Source organism: Rattus norvegicus, chromosome 1 (assembly GCF_036323735.1).
Source record: "Rattus norvegicus strain BN/NHsdMcwi chromosome 1, GRCr8, whole genome shotgun sequence".
NCBI lineage: Eukaryota > Metazoa > Chordata > Mammalia > Rodentia > Muridae > Rattus > Rattus norvegicus.
In genome coordinates, this window is record NC_086019.1 from 54,919,356 (window position 1) to 54,946,391 (window position 27,036).

A 27,036-nucleotide genomic window follows, 5' to 3' on the forward strand; every position below is an offset into this window, starting at 1 on the left:
ACAGCCATTTCTGAGGCTGCCCCGGTGTCTCCATCCCACCACCTACCTCAGTGGCCACTGGCCTCCTTCAAAGTCTGCAAACCTACCTGCCTGGCCTGCTCTCCCTCACTAGCTGGGATCCTGAGGAGTGGGAATGGCCCTCCTACTCAGAACCTTGGTCTCAGAATCCCCCAGAGGTAAACACACAATCTTTCCTCTAGACTTCGAGTTTCTGGATTTTGAAACTCCAGGGTAAAAGAATGAGGAGGAGGGAGGGAAGGGGGGGAGGGGAGGGAGAGGGAGAGGAGGAGGGAGAGGAAGAGGAGGAGGGAGAGGGAGAGAGAGAGAGAGAGAGAGAGAGAGAGAGAGAGAGAGAGAGAGAAGTCAGGTGGTGGTGGCACATGCCTTTAATACCAGCACTTGGGAGACAGAGGCAGGTGAATCTCTGTGAGTTCCTGGCCAGCCTGATCTATAAAGTGTTTCAGGGTAGTCACAGCTACACAGAGAAACTTGTGTTTATAAAAAGATAAAGAGAGGGGGATTATATTCTATGGAGGTGTGGTGAGGTATGGGGAAAGGGGGTGCCTCAGCAGGCCCATGCTGAGACATCCCTTACCCCTGAGGGACCAGCCACAGGATGGTAAAGTATAGAATAGAGTTTATTCAGGGCATGGGAAGGGGAGTTAAAAGGGTTGTAGGGCAAAGAAAGAGAGAAGTAGAGAAAAAGAAGAGGAGAGGAGTGGAGGCCGGCCATGAGCATGTGGAAAGAAAGGGGGAAGGGAATGGGGAGAGAGGGGACAAAGGGAGAAGAGGGTAAGAGCAAGAGAGAACAAGAGAGAGAGGAGGGGCAAGCAGCCCCTTTTATAGTGTCAGGCATACCTGGTTGTTGCCAGGTAACTGTCGGGGTGGAGCTTAGACAGAATGCTAACAGAAACCCTGTCCTGAAAAACAACAGCAAAGAAGAAATCACGGGTGGGGCTGGAGAGATGGCTCAGTGGTTAAGAGCTCCAACTGCTCTTCCCGAGGTCCTGAGTTCAAATCCCAGCAACCACATGGTGGCTCACAACCATCTGTAATGAGATCTGATGCCCTCTTCTGGTGTGTCTGAAGAGAGCAACAGTGTACTACTCATATACATAAAAAAATAATAAATCTTTAAAAAAAGAGAGAAAGAAATCAAGGTTGGATTCACAGAACACGGGAGGATTTGCAGAGTTTGATCCTTGGTGTTACAGTGACTGGAATGGAAACCAGGGAGGCATTTGGGTCCTGTTTTGCGCCAAGTGAGTCCCTCGCTTCAGAAATGCTACTTCCTCTCAGCCCCACCAGAGGGCGCCGTAGAACAAGGAGCCTTTGTTCATAGACTTTCCATATAATTCTTTTGGGTGATTTTAATTCACCGTGCGACTTCAGATGACAGACTGCGACTGACTTTAAGAAACAAAAAAACAACTTTGCCGTAATTTTATGTCCTCACATTTTAATTGTCTAGAACTACTGACTGCGGCTCTAAAGTGCGCGGTGGTATGTCTCATCACTCATTGTGCTTTTGTGGTCAGAATATGTACTGAGACGATAAATAGAGAAAGATCAAAGACAAGTCGGGCTCCCTTTGTTCACAACGACACAAACAGTGGCTACCTGTTCCGGCAAGATCTGCTGTGCTGCCTTCTCTTTGTCGTCTACTTGGGTGTGGCGCGCCCTTTGTTTCTTTGGCGTTATTAAATGGTCTCTCAATATCTGGGACATCCTAAGTCACAGGAACAAAAAAAGAAGAAAAAAAGAAAGAAAAGAAAAAAGAAAAAAAACACGTCAAATTTTGAATTACAGCGTTTTAAAAATAGAGTTAGACTTTTTTTTTATACTCTGACGTGCTGGACACTTAGCTTGCCTGTGCCTGTGTGTACCCCAAAACAAAAAGATGCGCAAGCCAGTTCTGGAAGCAGTTGGGAAAGGAAAGCCCTTTCACAAAGTACACCGAAACAGCAGCTCCTTGATGCTGCAGACTGGCCGTCTTCCCGTGCTGGCTGACGCTCAAAGTGGGCACACACAGGAACAGTTACAGAAGGTGAGGAAGCAGGCGAGACAATTCTTAGCCTCCCAGACGCCGCTGGAAAGGAAATTGCTTTTCTAGGCACAGCAGTAGGATCCTCTAGGCAGGGAGGGGCTGCGGACCACAGCGCTGCTGCCTCGCTCTGGCTGGCCACAAGCTCCGCCTCCAGCACGGCCCCCTCCCACGAAGCTCGCTCCTTCTGTTTCTTGGCTTTGTGATCCCAGCAGCAAGCAATGCTATGATTTCTGTAGCTGAGCAACGGGACTAAGGAGTGCTGAATGGTGGAAAGCAGCCCTGGCAGGTGGTGGTCAAAGACGCTGGAAACGGGGGCATAGCATTCTTAGGGCTTATAAGAGAGACTGGCAGCCATCGAAGACAGCTATCACAGGGCTCCCGAAAGACGGTCTTCATGATTCCACCCTTCCCTTCCCTTCTCTTTCCCCATAACCACCTATATAACCTCTTCTTGACCTTTGCAGGACGTTTTCATATATAAAAGGTTGGAATAGGAACTGGAGAGACGCCTCAGAGTTTAGGAGCACATGTGCTCTTGCAGAGGACCCAGCACCCATGTGAGGCAGTTCACAACCACCAACTCCAGAGGTATCTGACGCCTTCTAGCCTCTTCCCATATGAACATAGCCCTCACACAGACGTGCATATAATTAATACATGTAATTCATTAATCACATAATTAAACCTAATCCAAAACAGTTTTAAAAACTGAGACATGTAATTCGTATACTCAAAACTCACTCCTTTAAAGCTTCGGTGGGTTTTTCAGAGATGTGCAATTGTCACCATAGTCAAGTTCTGAGCATTTTTGGTTGTCCCAAAAGGAACACGGCGTCAGACACTTGAAGCTTTATCTACGCTCCGGCTTTAGAGATGTTACAGACTGTTTAGACACAGTCCCCAACAGTCACAAGTGATAGCCCCAACCTCAGTACCTCAGAATAGGACTACATTTGGAGACAGGGCCTTGAAAGGGGTGATTGAGTTAAATGAGGTCACAGAAAGGGCTCTGATCTCACCCAGTGTCCCTGTGAAAGGAAACGTGGCTGCACAGACACATGCATACAAGGCAAACCATCAGGAGCATGGGCTGCCAGCAAAGAGAGTGGCTAGGGAGCAACAGGCCATGTGGCAGCAGCTGAGGCAAGAGGTTTCCGTCCTCCATGCCCTTCTGCCATGATCTGACCTGGCAGAAGTTCAGCTGACCACATACCCCACTTCACTGTGAGCCCACATAACTCTTTCCTTTCTTATTTCCACAGGTATTTTGTCAAAGCGATGAAACCCTAAAACATCTTCCTGCCTCTCAGGAGCACTGAGGTCACTCCAGATTGCTACACAGAAGACAGGAACCTGCCGGACAAGCAAGCAAAGACTCGGGTATTTGGTGGGGGAGGGGCAGTGTGCTGGCTCATCTTATGTCATCTTGACACAAGCTAGAGTTACCTGAAAGGAACCAACCTTAATTGAGGAAATGCCTCCTTAAGATTTAAGACATTTTCTTAATTAGTGGTCAATGTGGGGAGAGCCCAGTTCATCGTGGCTGGTGCCACCCCTGGGCTGGTGGTCCTGGGTTCTATAAGAGAGCAGGCTGAGCAAGCCAGTAAGCAGCACCCCTCCATGGCCCCTGCATCAACTCCTGCCTCCAGGTTCCTGCCGTGTTTGAAGTCCTGTCCCGACTTCCTTCATGATGAACAGGAGATACCCAAATACCCCCACCAGGCAATAGAAATCCTAAGACAGGCAGAAACCAAAAGCAGAGACATCCAACTCAATGTTTGGTTTTGTCTTTTGGTTTATTTATTCAGGGCTGGAGAGATGGCTCAGGCATTAAAGGTTAGGCTCAAAACCAAAAATACTAGATTTGTTTTATGTGGCTGGGTGTTTTGTCTGCATGTATGTGCACCATAGTGCCTGATGGCCACTCACAACAGACCCTAAGTCTGAGATTGGGACCATACCAGATGATCCACTAACTCATGGCCAATGACCGGTGTCCTGTCAAACTCAAGATCAAATTTCTGCTTCTCCCCAAAGTGTGGTTTAACTTTTTATTTGAAGTTTTAAAAGTCTTTGCTTCGGTCACCGAATCTTTGTCGTTCATTTGTTTGTTCCATTGAGACAGGGTTTCGCTATGTAGCCCAGGCTAGCTTTGCACTTGAAGCAGCTCCCTGGGCCAAGTGCCCAGATGCTGAAGGTTAACCCCACCCCCCAGCTGTCATTGAATCTTGATGATAAAGCCCGATAGCTTAGTAGATTAGGGGAAATAGGCGTTGACTTAGTATCCTGGTCCCAAACAAGATTTCACGTAAAGATCAGAAGGAGATATATATTAATTCTTTCCACACTCTTTATTTTACATTTCTTCCAAGACTTTTATGCCAGGCTGTGGTAGAGCCCCTGCTTTGCAAGCATGAAGTCCTATGTTGAATATCCAGTATTCTTCTAATAAAAAGAGAGGAACAGAGATAAGGAAGAAGGGGGGAGGGAGGGAGAGGGAGGGAGAGAGAGGGGGAGAGAGAGAGAGAGAGAGAGAGAGAGAGAGAGAGAGAGATTAACAAACTGGAGTCTTGCTGTGCTCTTTTTAATGAGTTACTGGGTTTACAAAATACTCCTCTTCTGATTGTTGGCCAAACAATGAGGAAGGTAAGTAGCTTCTGAACTTGTGGACAATGGGACTGGAGAAGGATGTCATGTCTGCATCAACTCTGGAATACTCCCTGGAAGAATGACATCAGCTAGCCTCTCCCATTCAGCCTTAGAATGGGGAGGGAGGAGAGAGGGGCCTGAGCCATCACTTGTCAGGCATATAACCTGAACAGGGGATCCCAAACTATGAAACCACTGAGGTCGTGTAATCAAGTAGGTGTGGCCAGCAAAGTATCCTATGTGATAGAGAAAATAATGTACTCTGTTCTATATAATATGGGAATGATTTTCATTTACACAGTGAGGGTAAACATTGTCTCATTAATCTTTTGTTCCAAGTACACATGCGAGTACGAACACGTGCGCGCGCGCACACACACACACACACACACACACACACACACACACGCATGCACACACAGTCACTATGTAACACACATTTCTATTGAGGGCTGGATCACAGACAAGGTCTGAACAGATCCTGCTTGAGGAAAGGAGGGAAACCAGGAAGAGGTAGGAGAGCAGGTGGTCGGGGCCCAGGCAGCTTCAGGGAACTTCACAGCACACGAGTGCAGCCTGGCGTTAATTAGCTCTGGAAACAAAGCAGGCACCAGAAACGCAGAGCCCGCAGGGCTAAGCAGAGGCCGCATCAGGTAGTGTTACCATGGCGAGATGGCCATAGCAAGGAGGGATCAGGCACCAGATGTCTGTCCCCGATTTTCTCCTGAAGCTGAATTCAATACCTAAGGTGAGTCTGAGCAGGAGGGGAAGTATGCCAGCCCCTCGGAGGCCAACAAGATACCAACTACGTCATCTGTAGTGTATGTGCTATGATGCAGCATCCCAAGAGAGGCCTGCTGCTGTGTTGCCATAGCAACATCTCCCCCAGCCTGTCACCATTATCTCATCCTGCCGCTTCCTTTGGCTGTGAAATCTGGCTGCCATGCTGGGCAGAGCCCCGCCCCCACAAACCTCCAGCCCTCTTACTCCCCCCAACCCACACACCCCTTACCCCCACTCCCACCTCCGCCCCCCACCCCCGCAACCTCCGGTTGTCACCACCACCTCCACAAGATAGGTGGGAAGGAAGGCTTCTCAAACAGGGCTACACAGGCCCAGCCCTAGCAGCTACAGGGTTTTCTGCCTTGTATCAGAGACTGGTCTAGAGACACGGGGGGGGGGGGGGGGGGGGGGGGGTGCGCAGACACGATCCTGCTTCCTCAGTGACAACAGAGCAGAAACTTGGATCAGGGCCCAGCAGAAGATTCAAACCAGTTCCCCTGAAAGTCAGCAATGGTGAAATGAAAGAAAGGAAGAAGACCCGGGTGATTCAAAGGCTCCAAGGAGAACAAAGGCCACCCCTCGCGAACACCGGAGACAGCTGCAGGCGTGCTAGCTCAGAAAGGGGGATTGACTTTTGGATCAGAGTCAGGCTTTCATCCACTCCCTGCTTCATGCCCGCAAACACATTTGCATGCCGATGTTTCGGTCACTGAGGGAAGAGAACTCAGGTTCTTAAAGCAAAAGCAACAAATGAAAATGTTTAAGCAAAACAAGAGCTGCAGCTGCGCCTGCACCCAGACCTGTGGGTTCTGCGTTGCTGTTACACTTTCCTTTCACGGAAGTCTGAGTCCTTCTGTTACAGGATCTTTGAGTGTGACAGCTTGTTTCGAGGCTTAGATGGGTTTAACACAATGAACGAGGAGGGCTCTGGAAATGCAGTGGCCACCCAAGTCACTCTGAAGAGAAAACACTGATACACATAAACGTAAAAATATTTCAATGATTTATTTTTATTGTATGTGCCCTGGCATTTTGCCTGCCCGTGTGTCAGTGTGAGGGTGTCAGATCCCCTGGAAGTAGATACAGGCAGTTGTGAACTGCCATGTGGGTGCTGGGAATTAAATCAAGATTCCCTCGGAACAGCAGTCAGTGCTCCTAACCACTGAGCCATCTCTGGAGCCCCCAAATAAATATATATTTTTAAAAAGAGTAGCAAGAACTGCTGGGCGTGGTAGCATGTGGGTTTAATTCCAGCACTCAAGCGGTAGAGGCAGACAGATCTCTATGAGATCAAGGTTGTGAGTTCAAGGCTAAGCAGGTGAGTGAGAACAGTGGAAGACCCAGCAATAGTTTACGGAGGCAGAGCGGCAGGTCCCTACAAGGACCCTGGCTGGGTCCCTATTGTGCTCAGTGCATGAATCTGGATGGGTAATAAAGTAGAAATATTCAGGCTCAGCAAAATCCTGTCACAAAGTTTTGAGAGAGAGGGAGAATCGGGAGTCGAGAAGAGTAAGAGCTGGCAGTCAGCTATAGTTATCTGGGTGAGGGATTTTAAAAATCTGGTGGAGCACATCTTTAATCTCAATGCTCACTCACGAGGCAGAGGCAGGCAGACCTCTAAGTCTGAGGCCAGCCTGGTCTACAAAACGAGTTCAAGACAGTCATGGATACACAGAGAAACCTGTCTCAGAAAACCAAACCAAACTAAAACTCTGAGCTAAATTTACAGAGAATTGAGTTATCTGGGCACTGTGCTTTCAGGCCCACTGCAGTGCTTGAATTCAGCTCCTTACCTAATCTCTCAGCATTTGGGACCCAGCTTCTGCATTCATGATCTGTGCAGAGTTCATGGAGAAAGCGTCTGCTAGTTTGCAGATATCTCTCCCTGGGGTTAAGCTTAGAGCCTCTGCCTGCACAGAGTTCACCAGACGAGCTCTGCCAGCTTAGCAGAGGTGTGTAAGGTGTGTGTGTATGTGTGTGTGGGGGGGGGTGGGTGAGTGCGTGTGGGTGCGCGCGCACTTGCGCGTCTAGGGTCCTCTTATCCTAATCTGACTGCCAAAAAAGGAAACTGCCTTCCTCAGATCTCCATCACTTTCCCTTGAGGTCAAGGACTCGTCAAGACTGCATTGAGACTTCAGTCTTCAAACAGGCAAGCTAGTGGCTCCACAGCAGCACCAGAGAGACCCAAGTTCGATCCCCAGAGCCCACATTACCTGGTCTGGGTACAGGGGTATGTACTACTACCCCAGACCTGGGAGGCTAATTCCTGAAAATCCCTGGCCAACCAATTTGATTTACTCAACAAGTCAGGCCAGGGTCAAAACAGCAAACACAAGCTGAATGATATATGAGGACTACATAGTGCTGGGGATGTCATATACCCAGATACACATGAAAACACACAGGAAAAATAGTCAAAAGTATCTCTTATTGAAAAGATACAGGGATGGCCGGATGGTGATGGCACATGCCTTTAAACCCAGTGTTTGGAAAACAGGGATGGATGGAGGATCGCTGTGAGTCCAGGACTAGCCTGGTCTACAGAGTGAGTTCTCAGACAGCCAAGGCTAGACAAAGAAACCCTGTCTCAAAAAACAAATAAAGGAAGGAAGAAAGGAAGGAAGGAAGGAAGGGAGGAAGGAAGGAAGGAAGGACTGGAAACAACCCAAATGTTCATCAAGATGTGATTGGATAACCAGGTGAAACAGGGCACCACATGACTCCAGGGAGATCAGCTCTCTGAGACTAGCATGGCCAAAGAGTCCAGATTGAATTGGAGGGTTTTTCGCATGGAAAATTCTAGACAATGCAAACTAAGCTACAGTGAGCAAAAGGCACTTGGAAGTTGCTCTAGTGTGGAACCGAAGGAAGCAGGAGGTGGCACCCCAAGGGACCTGGGGCTGGGGGTAGAAGTGTGTTCAATGTTTCAGCGAGGGGAGGTACGTTGCATGTGTCTGGGCCCAGACCTGGGGACATGCAGTGTGTGTTGTGTGATTCCACAACCCAGAAAGACTGTGAAAACCAGCAAGCGCCCGTCTTAGCTTCTGCAGGCCCCACACCACTGTCCGCTGCCTGTTCTCTCCTTCACCTTCATAGCCTGCTCCCCCCGATCCACACTGTGCTCCAGTTTCTACTGCACAGCCCTGGGGACGTGCTTCTGCATATATTTCTTATCTTGGGCATCAAACCCAAGGGTGGGTCCTACTTATCTAGAGGGCATCAGCATTTGGACCAGTGCCCCAAACAACACTGGACCAGGGTTCAAAAGAGCCCCTGCTATGCCTCACCTCCACCCGACTCCAGCCAAGAATCCCCATCCTAAAACACGGGTGTCGTGAGACGGAGGAGCCCCAGCCGAGAGGGTGTGACCTCCTCCTCAAGCCTGCACATTCTGCTGGCCACAGCCATGTGTAGCCTAACAGTGGGACTGGCATAGCCCAGACTCCTTCACATGCTTGACACTAGAAAGAGCACACAGTAAACGTCAGTTGAGTAAAAGTTCTCAATCAAGAGGGAAAGCAGAGGAATCCATCTGTACTCAAATCAGGCAGCTGTGAGTGTGTTCAGAGATGCTGCTGGGTCTTATGGGCAGCAAGGACTGTGGGGTAACCCCTAAGCAAGCCAAGTGTGTTCCCAAACAGATTCTGAGACAGACTTAAAGCTGGGAGTTTTACCTAAGCATGGATCATGCAATAGGCACCTCTCTCTCAGGAGCCAAAGCAGGCAAGCCCACACTTGCACACGTTAACGTCAGTGCCCAGACAGAACAAAGGGGTGCTGTTGAAAACTAATCTTGGTTTTTGAACAGGATTTCTCTGTGCAGCCCTGGCTGTCCTGGGACTCATGCTTAAAACCAGACTAGCCTCCAACTCAGATATCCACCTGCCTCTGTCTCTGCCCCTCCCTCCCCAGGGCTGTGAGTAGAAGCATAAAGTGCCATATCTTAAAAAAATTAATCATTTCAACAGAAAATTACAAAGAAAAATAAGACATATAGGGTTAAATGAAAAAAAGATAAAGCCCCAGGAAACGATCCAGTGCATGTGCAAGCCAATTCTCTTGGTCCAGCAGAGCCACACAGGCTGGCTAGTTCTCAAAGGACGAAAGTCTGTCATGTAACAATTCTGAGGCTGAGGCTGCAGGAATAGAATGAGCCTCTAGCATGTGGTGATGTCCGTAGCTGGGCTGATCCTTGAATGACAGAAAGCAAGAGAGGAGAGGGGACTGTTGAAGCCTCCTCTTACAGGGATCTTGACCCCACTCACAGGAGGGTACCCCATGGGCTGATGGCCTCCCAAAGGCTGGTTTCTAAATATTGTCTACCTGCAACACCTGGACTTTAGGTTAGACGCATTCAAGGAACTTAAGTAAATGCTTTCCTTCTGTTTATCCTTGGTGCTGTGACCACTGAGCAGTGAGGTGGCTGGATGTGGTGGCCTCTACAGGGGTCAAACACCATGTGGCTTTTGGAAACAGACTGTGGAAACTGTGGCATGGAGCAACATGCCTCCCAGATTTGAGGGACGGCTGAGCCAACGTCGGAATAAAGCCAGCACAGGAGGTCTCTCGGTTCCTTCCATTTGTCTAAAATTGGGATACAGCTTTGGAGTGTCATTAAAGTCTGCTCCACCAAGCAAATCCACAGCTAACCGTGCAGTTAGCCTTCAGGCCACACGGGTGCTCACAGGACAGTCTTCCCAGATGTAGCACGTAGTTTTATATCTACCCCATTTTAAGCAATCGGCCCCTGACCTCTTTGCTGATTGCTCACAAACCAATTGGGAAACAGGACCTTAACATCAAAACCACCCTCTACACATAGACAGCCACCATGTTTGTTCACTGCTTTGGAAGGTGTGAGCTCTACTGTGCCTTTTAATTTCCAACTCTCTTGCCCCTGCAGGAGCCAGCATGGGGCTGCTGCTCTGAGGGACCACAGACGTTTCTCCCATGACATGTGTTGCAAATGTTAATAACTAGGAGGGCTGCTGGTTTTGTTTGTTTGTTTGTTTGTTTGTTTGTTTTGCTACCTCCCTGAACTTCTTCTTTTTAAAAATTATTTTATTTTTGTGTATGGGCGTTTTACCTACATGTGTGTCTGTGTACCACATGCACGCCTGGTGCGTGAGGAGGCCAGAAGAGGGAGACCGGAGTAAGAGATGGTTGTGAGTTATATCCGGGGGCTGTGAAAACTCTCACCAGGCTGCTGCCCCTTGGATGCTCCTTTCCACATGGCCAAAGGTGCCATAGACTCTGGGTCTGTGCACCTTTAGAGATGAATCTTCCAGAACAGAGGAAGGAAGAGGTCAAGCGACCCAGTGATATGCATTTTGGGCCCCAGATGTGCAAGAGTCCCTAAGGCTCTCCTCTCTAAAGGGAACCCTGGACAGAGCAATGTGGGAACAAGAATATGAATCCCAAGGGGAAGATGCCATGTGGGTTTTCCACTGGCACAGCCATCGAGACACATCGGCCACACCTGAGCAACAGAGCCTCATCTTCTGAGGGCAGCTGCCTCCAGGTTTGGAGGTGGCAAATGGGGTTCCAAGTCTCCCTTGCCTTTCCCTCCTCAGAATGCTCCTACTCCTCCCTCCTCTTCTCCCTCATCGGCCTGGCCTCGCCACACCACCGGAAGGCACATGTCCTAACAAGGAGGGTCCTCACTAGAACAGGACTTTGATTTCTCAGTTTTGTTGTGTCATGGAGTTGAGTTCAATGTTTTACACACACACACACACACACACACACACACGCACATGCACGCACGCACGCACGCACGCACGCACACACTACTTGACTGAAAGGAGATTTAGCTGTGTTAACATTGAGCATGTCACCTCTGTGGCCAAGACCTAGAGAGCAGCTAGGATTCTCTTCTGGCTTCAGTCATGGGACACACGTGTCCCTTCCCTCTTAGATGTAGTTCCTTATCCTCTCTGGCCGATCTTCCAAGCAATTACCTGTTGGTGAGGGCTTTGTGCTAAGCAGCTTCTCAGGAGAGGTAGAGTCAAGCCCTTGTGGTAAGTGTGGAGGCCCGTGGGCATGTTCTGAGGAGTTACACCTGTGGAGATAGAACAGACTTAGCGCAGGGCAGGCCTAGAGCCCGGCCTGTGACTGTGGGGAAGGAAGAAGTCACCTGGCTGAAGAGAGAGGCTTACAGGTGATGGGGAGGCTGAGGGCAACATCCCTAGGGCTCAGGCACCTCTGCTATAGCCATGTGGCTTTAATTACTGAGCCCAAAGCCACCTGACCACAAAATACAAGTTCTTCACAGGTGAGCCCAACACCTTAGGACACTCTGTCTCCCTGTAGATCCAAAACCTTGTTTGCCAATGGAATTGTTGTTGATCCTGAGTCACGATTCAAGGTTCTACCCTAGGACGATCTACCCCAGGACGCCCTATCTGCAAGGGGAAGGGTGTGTCCTATCCAGGTTCCATATCAGCCTCATTTTACCTGACTCCGTACCACTGCTTTAGAGACGGTTCAACTATGCAGAAAGTCAGACCACAGCTTTCTTCAGATTTCTCAAGAACTAATTTTTCTCTTGAACTTTCCAACTCCTCCCCTTATATTCCAAACATGGAGTTTTCCTCCAGAGTGTATCTTCATGAGGGTTGGAGAAGGAAGAACAGGGTCTACAGGTTACCCGAATGGATATCTTCAGACAGCTTATGACAGAAGTGTCTTGGGAAGTGCTTCATATGGTAGACTCACTACGGAGGCAGGCGACATGCCCTGGTCATCCTCCTAGAGCCAGACGCACTGCCTGCTGGTGGGTTTGTTGTCTTTTTTAACCAGCCAGGACTGAGCATGTCCGTTCCTCACACAAAACAGATGGGAAGAAAGGCAAGAGGCTTGACACTTTCACTCTTTGTCATTAAAATGGGAGTGGGACACACGTGATCACAGAGAATATTCAGGGATGTAATGAAGAATATTTTTGATATTGTCTTATATACCCCAGGCTGCCCTCTAATTCATCATACAGCCAAGGATGGCATTGCGCTCCTGATCTCCTGCTGTCTCTTCCCAGTGCTGGAATGACAGATTTGGGACCTCAGCGTTTATGCTGTGCTGCTGCAGATCAAATCAAGGGTTTCGTGCATGTTAAGTAACCCACTCTGTAAACTGGGCTACAACACCACCCCCTGATTTTTCTGCGTCTACATGAAAATTAGAGGGGACAGCAATCTGACACCAGCAGCTAGATTTTGCAAAAGACACCTTTCCCCACCAGGTACCGAACTATCTACCATCTCACTAAAGCCAGGGCTATTGTGAATGTTCTCACCTCCGAGGCCTGCCACCTCCAGTCCCTAGAGAAATTCTTCAGGCCACAGGGCCTTTCTGGACTCACACAGTTGGTGTCCAGATGCCCTGAGAGCAGGTGTGTGCCTCAGCTCCTCCTCATATCTCACCCACTTCTACACCAGGGATCTCAGCTGTGCCCACCCAACGAGGCTGGGACCTTGTGGATCCCACAGTCAGACTCACACGGACTCCAGGACACTTTGTTGTCACAACAAGACAGCCCTAGTAACAAGAGGGCAGGAGTCTTGGTGTGTTCTGCCCGCCCAGTACTCGGCCTCTGGTCCTATAGCTCTCTCTCTCTCTCTCTCTCTCTCTCTCTCTCTCTCTCTCTCTGGCTCTGGAGAGACTTGAGTTCTCCCAGCTCCAGCTTTCTTGCTCTTCTTGGCTCTTTTTACCTAAGTTCCTTTTCCTGTGGGGATCAAACTCTGGCTCTCAATTGCTCGGCAATAGTTCAGTCCATGCAGAAAAGCCTCTGAGCACTGCAAGCTGCTAACATCCCTTCTACACCCAGTTAGGCTAACTGTGGAAATGCTGTTCATTCTTCCATGGGGAAACGGAGAAAGCAAGCACTTTGAGCTCAGCTCCGTGTTCCTGGGTCCTACCATTCCAAGTCTTGAGCGTGATGTGCTTGCTGTAATCCCAGCTCCCTCAGGTTGTGAGAAGCTTCTTCTTGGGGAGCATTTCCCTTGCCAAGTACTGAGAAGATAGTGCTTGGTAGTCTCCCAGGACCCAGAGTAGGCTCATGTTATGAGGAACACTCCTGGGGCTGGAGCGATGGCCCAGTGGGTAAGAGCATTCATCGCTCTAATGAAGGGCCTGCATTCAGTTGGCAGCATCCACATGGTGGCTCACAACTGCCTGTAAGTCCAGTTCCAAGGGATCCAATGCCTCCTTCTGGCTTCCTGACCTCCCAGGCACCAGGGTGCACCTGGTGTACACACACACACACACACACACACACACACACACAAACACCCACACACACACCCTCATGCTCATGCTACCTGACTAGGGTGCCAGGGTCATCTTTGACTTCTCTTCTGGGCAGTCTCACGCTCACCACTGAGCCACACCCTGGTCCCTCTGGCCCTGCCCCCTAACAGAGTGTACACCCCAGAGAGGGCAAGTGACCCCATGCATTTCTGTCTTTGCCTTCCTGAATGCAGAGTCCTGCAGGACTGATCTGCCTCCTCTTACCTCTCCCAGGCCTCTTCTAGACTGGTGTATGGCTCGGGCCCTCTGGTCCTTTGTCCTTTGCCTGACCAATCTCCACAGGTGTTTAATAGGGGCACTTTCTGCAGTCACCTCCCCAGTAACAGTACTTGGAGTTCCTAATTTAATTCTGCCCTGCCCAACGCAGGCTCTAATGAAACCAGATCTGCTTTTCCTTCCCCGATGACGGCGCATGTCATCTAATCCTATGCCTTTTCCACATTGTTTATGAACTGCTGCCTCTTACCACAGGAACGTAAGCCCTGAAGGCCTCCTCAGCTAGGGATGTATCCAGCTCTCTAGCCCATGCCTCATTTACAGCTGTCACAGGGTAAGGAAACAGTGGACACTACTGCCCTTTTCTGTTCCCTTGCGCTGCCTCACTAGTTCCTCCCCTACCCCTCCACCCTTTACAACACTAGTCACTCACCGCAGAGCAACTGTCAGTGGTCACCTCACTGCGTCCTCCTGAGAATCCCTGTGAGCACCCTCAGACCAGGCAGGTTGGAGATGGTTGGTGCGCTAGCTAGTTTTATGTCACCTTGACACAAGCTAGAGTCATCTGAGAGAAGGGAACCTCAGTTGAGAAAACACCTCCAGAAAATTGGGCTGTAAGAAAGCAAGCCTGTTGGGAATTCTCTTAATTAATGATTAAAGAGAGAAGGCTCAGCCCATTGTGGGTGGTGCCATTCCCTAGGCTTGTTGTCCTGGGTCCCATAGAAAGCAGGCTGAGCAAGCCATGAAGAGCAAGCCAGTAAGCATCATCTCTACAGCCTCTGCATCAGCGCCTGCCTCCAGGTTCCTGCCCTGACTTCCTTCAGTGATGAACAGTGTAAGCCAAGTTAACCCTTTCCTCACCGAGTTGCTCTTGGTTGTGGTGTTTCCTCACAGCGACAGCAGCCCTAACTAGGGGAGCTGGTGCAGGAGAGGTAGCAGTTCCAGCCCTCCCCACGATAACTTCGTTGTTCAGAAACACAGAGCAGACAATAAAACAAACAAACAAACAAAAAAAAACCAGAAACACAGAGCAGGTCTCCTGCTTTCTTGGTCTTAAGATTTTAAAAGGAAAAATAGCTGTCACTTATGGGTCTGTGTGTCAGGGTGCCCGCAGAGACCAGAAGGCTGCACCGGATACCCTGGAACAGGAGTTACAGGCACTCAGTGGATCCAGGGTGCTAGAAACCAAACTTGGGTCCTCTGGAAGAGCAGCAAGAACTCTTAAACTCTGTCAACTCTCCAGCCTGTTGTTTTGTTTTTTTTTTTCCCCAAACAGCATTGTGTGTGTATGTGTGGACAACATTTTTTTTTTTTTTTTTTTTTTTGGCTGTCCTGGAACTAGCTCACCAGTCTGGTCTCAAACTCAGAGATCTGGGCCTGTCTATGCCTCCCAAGTGCTAGGATTAAAGGCACACACCACCACCACCTTGCTCTCCAGCCTATTTTTGTTTGTAGCCAAGGATGTTCTTTTTGGTTTTTTTTCTTTTTTCTTTTTTTCCGGAGCTGGGGGCCGAACCCAGGGCTACCACTGAGCTAAATCCCCAACCCCGCCAAGGATGTTCTTGATCCTCTGATATTTCTCCAGCTCCCGAATACTGGGATTGCAGGTTTGCACCTCCACCCCTGGCTGAGGTGGTGCTTGGGTAGAACAGGTGCTTTATGCATGCCAGGTGAGTGCTCTACACCAAGCTACCTCTCCTACCCAGGTCTACTGCTATTTTAGGGCTCCTCTTGTTGCAATGAAACACCATGACCAAAAACTCAGAGAGGAAAGGGTTTGTCTTACACTTCCACATCACTGTTCGTTATTGAAGGAAGTCAGGACAGAAAACAGGGCAAGAGCCTGGAGTTCTTACTGGAACCTGGAATACTTACCTGGAGGGATGCTGCTTACTGACTTGCTCCCATGGCTTGCTCAGCCTGCTTTCTTATGAAACCCAGGAACACCAGCCCGGGGATAGTATCACCCACAGCAGGCTGAGCCCTCCCCCATCAATCACTAATTAAGAAAATGCTGTGTAGCTGGACTTATGGAGACCTTTCCTCAATTGAGGATCCTCCTTTCAGATGACTCTAGCTAATGTCAAGTTGATATGACTAGTCGCTATAACTGACCCCTTGTCAAGTGGACACACAAACACATCACTTTTTTTTTTTTTAGAAATAATACTCTTTTTAAAAAGTTTATTTTTTTTTATTGTGTGTGTTTGGGTTGGGGAATGTAATAGAATTTGAGAGCAGGTGCATGAGGAAGCCATGGGGTCAGATCCCCTGAGTTAGGGGTTATTTATTGTGAGGCAGTCTACATCGATGCTGGGAGCCAAACGCGGGCCGTCTGCAAGACAGCCATACTGGTTCTTGAACCGCAGACACATTGCTCCAGTTCCATAATTACGTATTTACCCAACAGTGACTACAGAGAGGGTGAGATGTAATTTAGCAGTGTCATGCCAATTTTACTAACTATAAAGATTCCCTCCCCAGCAAATAGAGGGTCTCTATACACAGTCCAGGCTGGCCTTGAATTTAGTGATCTTGCTGCCTCAACCTCTAGAGTGCTAAGGTTACAGGGACATATCACTACGTAGAGCTAGAAAATATTAATAATATCTACTGACAATGTACCAACTCATAAATGTTGAAGACCACTTGCTCATTAGTAAACCGAAGTGTTTTCTCCGATGTGAAATCATTTTGCTTAATTTTTTTCCTTTAAATCCAAACTAGGAATAGGTAACTTTTCTCCTGCAAATTAAATTGCTTTATTACAAACCGCTCCTCTGATTTTATCATCAGCCTGCTCTAAGGATATCCATGTGTTCAATATGCTCGCTTGAAGCTTGGCCCACACCAAATGGCTGTTTATCCCAAATACCTGAGCAGCAAACTGAGTTGGTCCTTCTGGAGAAAGTATAGTTGAACGGCCAAGACCACTGGGCAGTCGCAGAGATGACCACACAGGGGTGTGACTGGGGGACAGCTGATAACTGGATATGCGGCATTACCAGACATCACTGGGCCTAGTCCATTGCTTCTGCCTGCCACAGTGACAAATATAGTAGATATGCCATCCCCTTCATCGTCTGCTTTAATCCTCAAAGTTTCATCTGGCCCTTTATGTGCAGATGTTACTGTAAGGTCACATGGAATCCCAACATTTCCACAAGCCTTCTTACTTTTCTCACAGTGACCAAGGTCAGAGGTTGAACCCATCAGCACTACCTTCCGGAGTTACTTCTTTGAGATCACAGTAACTGTTTGTCTTTCTGCTGGCTCCAATCTCCTGATGGCCATATATCTCCAGGAATCATTATCTATGACATCGGCAAGGACAATCTCTGGTGGTTACATCAACGCCAAATTCAATCTTCATATCAACCAAGGTACCGTTCTGGGGCAGCCAGGATTTCTCCAGAATTTCAAAACTAGCTTGTGTGGCATGACACATGATGTCCACTTCAGTCTGTCCTATAGCAAGTCCAGCAAAACAACATTTTGCAGCTCTGAGTTGCTCCTAAGACCACTGTGGGTCGTTATTGGTATCATCCTTGACAAACATCTCTACTTTTGGTGGATAAAACTTATACCCCCCCCTTCACAGCAGGGTTCCTTTTGAGAAAAGATCCATTCAGTTGGAATCATTTCACGTTGGGGTGCAGTGAAAGCAGTCTCCCCACATTTCTTGGTGAAAGCCGTTTGTGTACCAGCTTTCTGTAACAACTGACGTATGCGGCTGGTGACCTTGGTGGAGATGGGAGCTTTCCCTTCCAGGTGGTTCTTTCTAGCTGCGTTTCCTGCTGTAATCTGGTCCTCGGACTGCAGGAGGACTCTTCCTGGTTTATCTAACAACTCATAGACTTCTTTTTTTATTATTATTATTAACGAGTATTTCTTATATACATTTCGAGTGTTATTCCCTTTCCCGGTTTCCGGGCAAACATCCCCCTTCCCCCTCCCCTTCTTTATGGGTGTTCCCCTCCCCATCCTCCCCCCCTTGCCGCCCTCCCCCCAACAATCTAGTTCACTGGGGGTTCAGTCTTAGCAGGACCCAGGGCTTCCCCTTCCACTGGTGCTCTTACTAGGATATTAATTGCTACCTATGAGGTCAGAGTCCAGGGTCAGTCCATGTATAGTCTTTAGGTAGTGGCTTAGTCCCTGGAAGCTCTGGTTGCTTGGCATTGTTGTACATATGGGGTCTCGAGCCCCTTCAAGCTCTTCCAGTTCTTTCTCTGATTCCTTCAACGGGGGTCCTATTCTCAGTTCAGTGGTTTGCTGCTGGCATTCGCCTCTGTGTTTGCTGTATTCTGGCTGTGTCTCTCGGGAGATACATCCGGCTCCTGTCGGCCTGCACTTCTTTGCTTCATCCATCTTGTCTAATTGGATGGCTGTATATGCATGGGCCACATGTGGGGCAGGCTCTGAATGGGTGTTCCTTCTGTGTCTGTTTTAATCTTTGCTGCTCTATTCCCTGCCAAGGGTATACTTGTTCCCCTTTTAAAGAAGGAGTGAAGCATTCACATTTTGATCATCCGTCTTGAGTTTCGTTTGTTCTAGGGATCTAGGATAATTCAAGCATTTGGGCTAATAGCCACTTATCAATGAGTGCTTACCATGTATGTCTTTCTGTGATTGGGTTAGCTCACTCAGGATGATATTTTCCAGTTCCGACCATTTGCCTACGAATTTCATAAAGTCATTGTTTTTGATAGCTGAGTAATATTCCATTGTGTAGATGTACCACATTTTCTGTATCCATTCCTCTGTTGAAGGGCATCTGGGTTCTTTCCAGCTTCTGGCTATTATAAATAAGGCTGCTATGAACATAGTGGAGCACGTGTCTTTTTTATATGTTGGGGCATCTTTTGGGTATATGCCCAAGAGAGGTATAGCTGGATCCTCAGGCAGTTCAATGTCCAATTTTCTGAGGAACCTCCAGACTGATTTCCAGAATGGTTGTACCAGTCTGCAATCCCACCAACAATGGAGGAGTGTTCCTCTTTCTCCGCATCCTCGCCAGCATCTGCTGTCCCCTGAGTTTTTGATCTTAGCCATTCTCACTGGTGTGAGGTGAAATCTCAGGGTTGTTTTGATTTGCATTTCCCTTAACTCATAGACTTCTTTTGTTTTACCTTCATATATTTTCCCCCCAAGGTTCAGTACTTCAGCTGTCGACATTATCCTAGATAAACTGGAAGAGCAGACCACGCAGGGAAAAATAGCAACAGATCACTTTTTAATTAGAAATTTCCTTTTCTCACTTTCCCTAAGATGGAGTATTAATATTAATATCATAATATAAAAATAAGTTTAAAAGTCCCACAAATCTTAAAACTTCAAACACATTAAAAGTTCAGTCTCTTTCTCTCTTTTTTCAATCTCTTTAACAACCTGAAATCTCTTTTAAACATTCGAAGTCTCAGCTGGGAGGTTGGTGGCACACACCTTTAATTCCAGAAGATGTCTGCGATCTAAGGACAGCCTGGTCTACAGATGGAGTTCTAGGACAGTCAGGGCTACACAGAAATGCTATCTAAAAAAAGTGTGTTTGTGGGGGACAGGGAGACAAAGAGCCCCCAACTGTGGGCTCCTGTCAAAATCAAAATTAAGTACTTTCTGTAAGAGGAAAGAACCAGAACAAAGCAAAACCAAACTTCAACAGGGTAAATAATGCAATGTCCAGTTATCTGGGACTCACTTCCAGTCTTCTGGGCTCCTCTAAAGGGCTTGGGTTACTCTTCTGCCCCCTCCCACTGTAGCACACAGAGCTTGTCTTCTAAACCCCGGCTGGCTCCGCTCCACTGCTGCTCTGGTTCTTGGTGGTCCTCCCACGGCACTGACATCTCCAAAATGCAGGGTTTCTGGCTGCACCTGGGCTGCACTTTCACCAGTAGCTTCTTCGGGATTCCACTCCTGCCTCACAGTGCCCAGCCTCAGCTGCTCTCCATGATCCTGTCATGCCTTCAAAACCAATACTGCCCGGGTGACTCTTACACTGCCAAGTTCAGCTGCCGGCGCAAGGCACAGCTGTTCTCTTAATCACTGCTAATTTCTCAGCCCCAGCTGCCCAGCCCTGGGGATCCCAGCAAGGGAAAGGTTTCACTTTAGTCGTTCTGGTATCCTGTAAATGATAGTTGATTCTCCAGCACCAGAACCACAGATTCTTCACCCAAAAGGCCTGGTCAAGTCTCTGAAACTTCCTCTGAAACTTCACAAGCTGGGCCTCCATTGTCTCTGTCACTCTCAATGTTCTTTCCCAACACTCCCCCAAATACAACATGGTCAGATCTATCACAGCAATACTCCACTATCCTGGTTCCAATTTGTCTTACTTTGGGTTTCTCTGCCTGTGACAAAACACCATGAACAAAAAGCAAGTTGGGGAGGAAAAGGGTTTATTCAGCTTACACCTTCACATCACTGTTCATCATTAAAGGAAGTCAGGATAGGAACTCAAACAGGGCAGGAACCTGGAGGCAGGAGTTGATGCCGAGACCATGAAATGGTGCTGCTTGCTGGCTTGCTCCTCCTGGCTTGTTTGACCTGCTTTCTTACAGAACCCAAGACTACCAGCCCAGGGATGGAGCCTCCTACAGTAGACTGGACCCTCCCCATCAATCACTAATTAAGAAAATGCCCTACAGCTGGGTCTCATGGGGGCATTTCCTCAACTGAGGCTCCCTCCTCTCTAACAACTCCAGCTCATGTCACATTGACTTAAAACTAGCCAGTGCAACTGCTTCCAGCCCGTTGTCTTGCAATTTAAAACTCCGTCTTTCCTCAGCTCCTCACTTGTCTTTCCAACCAGATCCACAGTTCTCCACAGTCATTGGAGCCACACACAAGGAAGTGTGATGTACAGGCCGATGTCTGCTTCCCCTGGTCACCAGGGTCTGATTTCTTCCTATGCTGGTGTGAGAGCCCACACCATCCGCCCACCCCCTGCAACTGTAACGTGTTCAAATCCCTACCCAAGTGCCTATCATCTGTGGGGCATCAACATGGCATAGCTGAGGGGCTGCGAATGGCTCTAAAAGGTCTGACAAGGCACCCTCTGCAGGAAATGCATGCCCCAGGGGGGCATTTAGGGCTGAAAATCTTAGAACAGCATGATAGCTGCTACTGTCCGCAGCGCCCACCTTTCTTTGGCAGTCACCATTTTGTACATGTGAACTTGGGTGAGCATGCATCTGAGGGTCTCTTTAGATGACATGTCTGCCATTGCTGCTTCTCCACAGAACTGACACAGGAGCGGGCCTGATCAAAGGGCCCTTTGTCTGAAGTTGCTGTGCCTCAAGTGTGTTTTGTTCCCAAGTGTGACGGCACCACAACCAGAGGATTCAGAAAGGGGCAATTGTCTCAGAACTCTTTGGCTTGATTGTCCCCAAACTGCACATGTTGTGGTCAAGTGAGGCTCACAACCTGGGGCAGTGCCAGAGAATTAGACTCCATGGGGACAGAGGATAGCGAGGATCATGTTATTGTGTGCCAGGCCCGGCCTCCACACTTGGAAGACAGCAGGGACAAGGGAGGCTAAGCCGCTGACTGAGGCCTGAGCAATGAGCCAGGTGGTCGGATTCAGGCATAGTCTGGCAGTGTGCGGTCTACCTAGAAACATTGTTGCCAGTGTTCCCTTTTTTCCCTATCACATTACCAGAGGATTAGCTTCTCCCTAGTGTATCTTCTAGCAGCTCTCAAGAGGAAGGAGTCCGTGCTTTGAGGACATAGCTAAGTGACCCCATCACTGCACTGTCCTATGATGTGAGTAGGAAAGTTGTCACCTGTACTCCCTGAATAACCAATGGCCTGAATTCGATGGGACCAGCCCCCCTGCTGTGAAGAGTGAGAAGGATGTGGGGGGTTTGGCCAGGATTCTTTAGTGGGAATACCTTGATCCCTCTGGGCATTCACCCAGAAGGGGCAGGGTGGTCATAGAAGGACGCTGACTGCACAGTCGCTACACTCACAGCAAAGTCTCCCTTTAACTAAAGGTTGGGCCAAGGCAACGAATTGCATTCGAATCGAGGACAAAGGCAAGAGCTCAGAACGAAGCCTGGTCCCTTTGCTGTGTTATAAGGAGGTTATGGTGACTCTCACTAAGGCCCAAATCTTTTTTTCTTTTTATCTTCTTTTCTTTCTTTCTTTTTTTTTCTATGCCTTCCTTTCCATGAGTTCTGGAGATTTGAACTCAAGTCCTTGTGTAGCCATAAGCAATATCCAATCTCTCTTTTTTTAATGTCTTTCTTATTGAATACTTTTTATTTATTTACATTTCAAATGTGATCCCCTTTCTCAGTTTCATGCCCATAAACCCCCTATCCCATCCCCCCTTCTTCTATGAGGGTGTTCCCCTACTCATCCACCCACCCCTTCCTGCCTACCCACCCTGACATTCCCCTACACTGGGGGAGGGGGTCGAGCCTTGGCAGAACCAAGGGCTTCTCCTCTATTTGGTGCCCCATAAGGCCATCCTCTGCTACATATGCAGCTGGAGCCAAGGGTCTGTCCGTGTGTACTCTTTGGATGGTGGTTTAGTCCCTGGGAGCTCTGGTTGGTTGGTATTGTTGGTCTAAGGCCCAAATCTTACTCCATCTGGACTCCAGCATGGGGCAGGTAAGGTAGATGCCCAGAGATGCCACATATACCCCTCTGCTGAGCACTGTGGTTGGCACATCAGGATCCTGGAAACAGAGCAGAGTACTCACAGGAGGCAGTAACTACTGGAGAGTGCTTGCTTTCACTGATAAAAGGTTAGCTTCAGTCTTGTACATATCAGATGTCCTGAATGGGTGACCACTAGGGGCAATCACAGGCAGGATAGTTTTTCAAAAATAACACAAGATTATTGGTTAGAGTTCATTCGAACACCATCACTGGTAGCAGACTAGAAGGTCCAGTGTGAGAGCATGTATGAACCCACAGACACCACACATATATACATACATACACACATACACACACATACACATACCAGACACATACATATACACACAGCACATACACATACACACGCTACACATACATAAACACACATACATACATGCACACATACACACACATACGCACATACATACATGCATACATACACACACCACACACATATATACACATAACATACATAATTGCACACACACATATACCACACATATATATAGACACATACACACTCACACCACATACACACAAACAGACACACACACTTAATGTATAAAAATAAATGTAAAAAAAAAATCACAATAAGAGACAGGAAAATAGGGGTTGGGGATTTAGCTCAGTGGTAGAGCGCTTGCCTAGGAAGTGCAAGGCCCTGGGTTCGGTCCCCAGCTCTGAAAAAAAGAACCAAAAAAAAAAAAAAAAAAAAAAAAGAGAGAGACAGGAAAATAAGGCATAAACAGAAATCAGCAAAGTCCAAAGTGGGTTACTTTAAAAATTAGTTGTATCTAACACGTTCCCACACGATTGATAAAGAAATTTAAAAACATGATGAACTCTCTAAGATTCGGGCTGAGAGAAGGCCTTTACCATAGTTCCTATGGGTTTCAGGGGATTGTCAGACAGAGTCTTAGACAGTATCTCACTAGTCCAGGCTAGCCTTGAATGCACGGAAACCTTGCTGCCTCTGCCTCTTAAATGCTGGGATTAAAGGTGTGTGCCTCTAACACTAGCAAAGCCTTGTCTTTTGAGCTCCCCAGTCTGTGGGTTTTGCTATGGCTGCTTGAGCAGACACTGACCAGTGGCTTTTGAAAGGACCTGATCAGTCCAACCTCCCATTGCTGTGGACAAACAATCCCTCAAAGGCCTCTTCCCACAGGCCAAGTCAGTGAGGTCTGTAGGGACCAGGAGCCAGCAGAAATGACATTCTTTTCCAAATGAAACTCTGGATGATTCTCTCCTGCTGGAGGCTGTCCTCATGAAAGGGCACCGCCTGTGGCTATTTGTCCGAGAGTACTGAGTCACCGGTTGGAGTGGGCTAGACACAAGATTCTCACTTCCAGAAAGTGAGGGCAAACCCATCCTGAATATGAGCAGTACTGTCTCATGGACCGGGATTCTGACCAGAATTCTGGCCAGGAAGAGGAAAGTGAGCTAGGGAACGCCCATCTCGACTTGCTTCCTGACTGATGCAATCTGACGGGCCACTCACGTTCCTGCCCCACAGCCAAAGACTGGCACTGTCATGCCCACATGGATTTCAACCTCAAACTGTGATCTTAAACCCGTCCCCCCCAGTCCCTACTTCTTTCACTGCTTTTTTTCAGGTGCTTTGCAACAGAAACAGGGAAAGTAACTAAGGCTCCTCCAGGGGCCTTGCTGTGATATGTGTGACCATGTGGTTCATAGACCTTTGGACCTGGTTGTGGGGGAAACGAGGAAGTTTGAAGCCTAGGGCCAGAGAAGGGCTTGATGAACCAGGCAAATGAGACTTCCAAAGACCAGGGACTATGGGGACTGTCAAGGCTCAGTTCATGAGGCTTCAGGGTGGAATTCGAAGGGACTAGAGGACATTTACATGCTATTCAGGCAGAGAACCCGGCTGAGTTTTTCCTTTATCCTGAAAAATATGAGGGAAGCTAAATTTAAAAGTAATGGAGCCGGGTGGTGGTGGTACACACCTTTAATCCCAGCACTGAGATGCAGGTCTACTGAGTGAGTTCCAGGACAGGCAGGGATAAACAGAGAAATTGTCTGTAGAGAAAATAAAGACTGTGAGGAATGGGGGGGACTTAGTTGTTTGTGGAGGAAATGTTGTAAGATAGTATAACATTCAGGCTGTGGGAGGGTTACTGCTCACCGCTCTTAGATCTACAGTGAATGAGAATAGAAAGGTTGCGGGATAGGGGGGTGTGCTGTTTGGAAAATACAAAGAGTGTAGATGAGCTCAAAGATGCCAACAAGAAGGGTACAGACAGGGGTTGGGGATTTAGCTCAGTGGTAGAGCGCTTGCCTAGGAAGCGCAAGGCCCTGGGTTTGGTCCCCAGCTCCGAAAAAAAAGAACAAAAAAAAAAAAAAAAAAAAAAAGAAGGGTACAGACAAAAGAGCTTCGAAAGAGAAATTAGAAGAGCTGGAGAGATGGCTCAGTGGTTAAGAACGCTTCCAGCCTGGGTTTAATTCCCAGAACCCACATGATGGTCCACAGCTGTCTGTAACTCCAGTTCTAGGAAATCCAACGCCCTCTTCTGGCCTTTATAGGCGCCAGGTACACGAATAGTGCACACACATATAAGCAGGTGAAACCTGCATTTACATAAAAATAAATACAAAAACAAGATAAATGTGCCAGCTGGTAAAAATGCAAGATTATTAAAAGAGAGACTGAGCTGATGTCATTGCTAGAAGGCTTTCCCACTCAGAAACATCTATTCCAGGAAGTGTTTTCCAAGGTTCATCTCCTGCAGTCCATAGAAGCAACTACTGCTGTGGTAGAAAGATACCAGATGGCATGTCCAGCTGGCAACAGACCTCAGCAGCAGCATCTGCATGCTGACATTTTTGTGGCGTGGGAAAGGCAAAAGTTACAGGATCGTAGAGCTTTGCACCCAGGTTCCAGAAAGTTACCAAGGCTTGGGAATGTGCAGAAGAATTGGATTCCCTACAGGAAGCCCAGAGAAAGCACTAAACCCTAAATCAGAGTGGAGACCCGGGATGCTGGAGATGCCCAAACTGTGGTCTGTCCACCATGGGAAGCTGCAAACACAGCGTGGAGACCTCAAGGGAGAGGCCAGGTGTGCTGCAGATGGAGAGCTGGAGGGAAAGGCAGCTGTGCCCAAAGCAGCTGGGCCCAAGGCAGCTGTGCCCAAGGCATGGAGCTGCAGCACTCAGTGTCTGCCTAGCTGTGTGTTGGTCTCGCATTGGCCCAATCCTTCTTTGCTATGTTCCTGTCCCTCCTGTTTGGAACAACAACATTTATTGTGTGACACTGTGTGTCAGGAGCACGTAACTTGCTCACTGGTTTTTATAGAGACTCAAAGTTACAAGTTTATCTTGAGTCACAGAAGAGACTTTGGACTTTGGAGCAAAGTAGGGACTACCAATTGTTGCAGAGGCTTTCCGATGTATTTTACTTATAACATTATTTTTTTTCAAACCTTATTTTTAATGATGGCTCTTAAATGCTTCAATCTTTCTTGTAACCTGCCACCCACCAGAGGTAGTGGAAAAGAAAGGACACTCGGGAAGTGGACCCATTTAGAAAGGTTCTTTGGAGCAACTCCTGTCTGTGTTGTCTGGAAATCAGCAGTACATCCCACAGGTTAGCAGGCAGCGGCAGCTCGACCCACTGGCAAACACCTCACAGATACACCAGCAGTCTAGTTTGGTAGAGTCGGGTTAGGAACATGGTGATGTGACCTAGCAGAGACAGCCAGACCTCAGCCTTGGCTCCAGTCAGCAGGAGGGACCACCAGGAGCTCTTGGCTGTGCCCCTCTCAGTGAAGCGAAGATCAGTGAAGACAATAGACTCACAAGGATTGCACAGTAGCTGTACCAGCAAGCCAAGCTCTGCCTCTGTCACTCCATGGAGTCCTATTTATATCCTCCAAACATTATGTGTCCTCCATGTGTCTTGCCTTAGCACATGCATCGAATCAGCCCGAGTCCGTGGAAGTGACAAGAAACGGCAGCACACCACCAGAAGTTTTTTGGTGCACTTCTCTCTGTGGAGTCCTGACAAATGCAGCTCAACTATGCAATGTAAGGTGAACCAATACATGGGTGTCGTTAACAAATAATCCTTCATCACATGTCCTTTCTCATGCTTGCTTTAGCAGGACATCCTCCCTCCTGTGTCTGCCTCAGCAAAACGTTCCTTCACGAGTCCGCCTTAGCCTTTCACACCTGTGTCCACTTTAACAAAAATGTTCCTTTATGTGTTTGCCCCAGCAAAACACTGTCCAACTGACTTTCCAAAGAACCCTTAAATTTCCACTTCATTTGCTAGCATGCATTTTACTAGCTGGAATGAGCTAGTAAATGTCCCTGTAAGGGACAGAGGTAGAATGCTTCCGTTTAGAAGTACTGTGTCTGGCTGTCCCCGAGTT

At 48.1% G+C, this 27,036-nt stretch overlaps 1 protein-coding gene and 1 pseudogene across 3 annotated transcripts in view; both read right to left on the reverse strand.

Moving 5' to 3' along the window:
- Positions 1 to 12,977, reverse strand: part of T2 (brachyury 2) — a 66,310-nt gene extending 53,333 nt beyond the window's left edge. For 2 of the 3 annotated variants that reach the window (NM_001161835.2, NM_001419513.1), the window contains exons 1-3: positions 12,774 to 12,977; positions 11,440 to 11,540; positions 1,621 to 1,729 (exon numbers count right to left, since the gene is read on the reverse strand). In NM_001161835.2, the coding sequence (NP_001155307.1) occupies positions 1,621 to 1,728 (108 nt within the window). In that variant the 5' untranslated portion in view covers position 1,729; positions 11,440 to 11,540; positions 12,774 to 12,977. The remainder of the gene's footprint in view (positions 1 to 1,620; positions 1,730 to 11,439; positions 11,541 to 12,773) is intronic. The other variant, XM_017589717.3, reaches the window with a different exon arrangement.
- A 2,385-nt stretch (positions 12,978 to 15,362) lies between these two features.
- Positions 15,363 to 19,177, reverse strand: Paics-ps5 (phosphoribosylaminoimidazole carboxylase and phosphoribosylaminoimidazolesuccinocarboxamide synthase, pseudogene 5; annotated as a pseudogene).
- Positions 19,178 to 27,036: the final 7,859 nt, after the last annotated feature.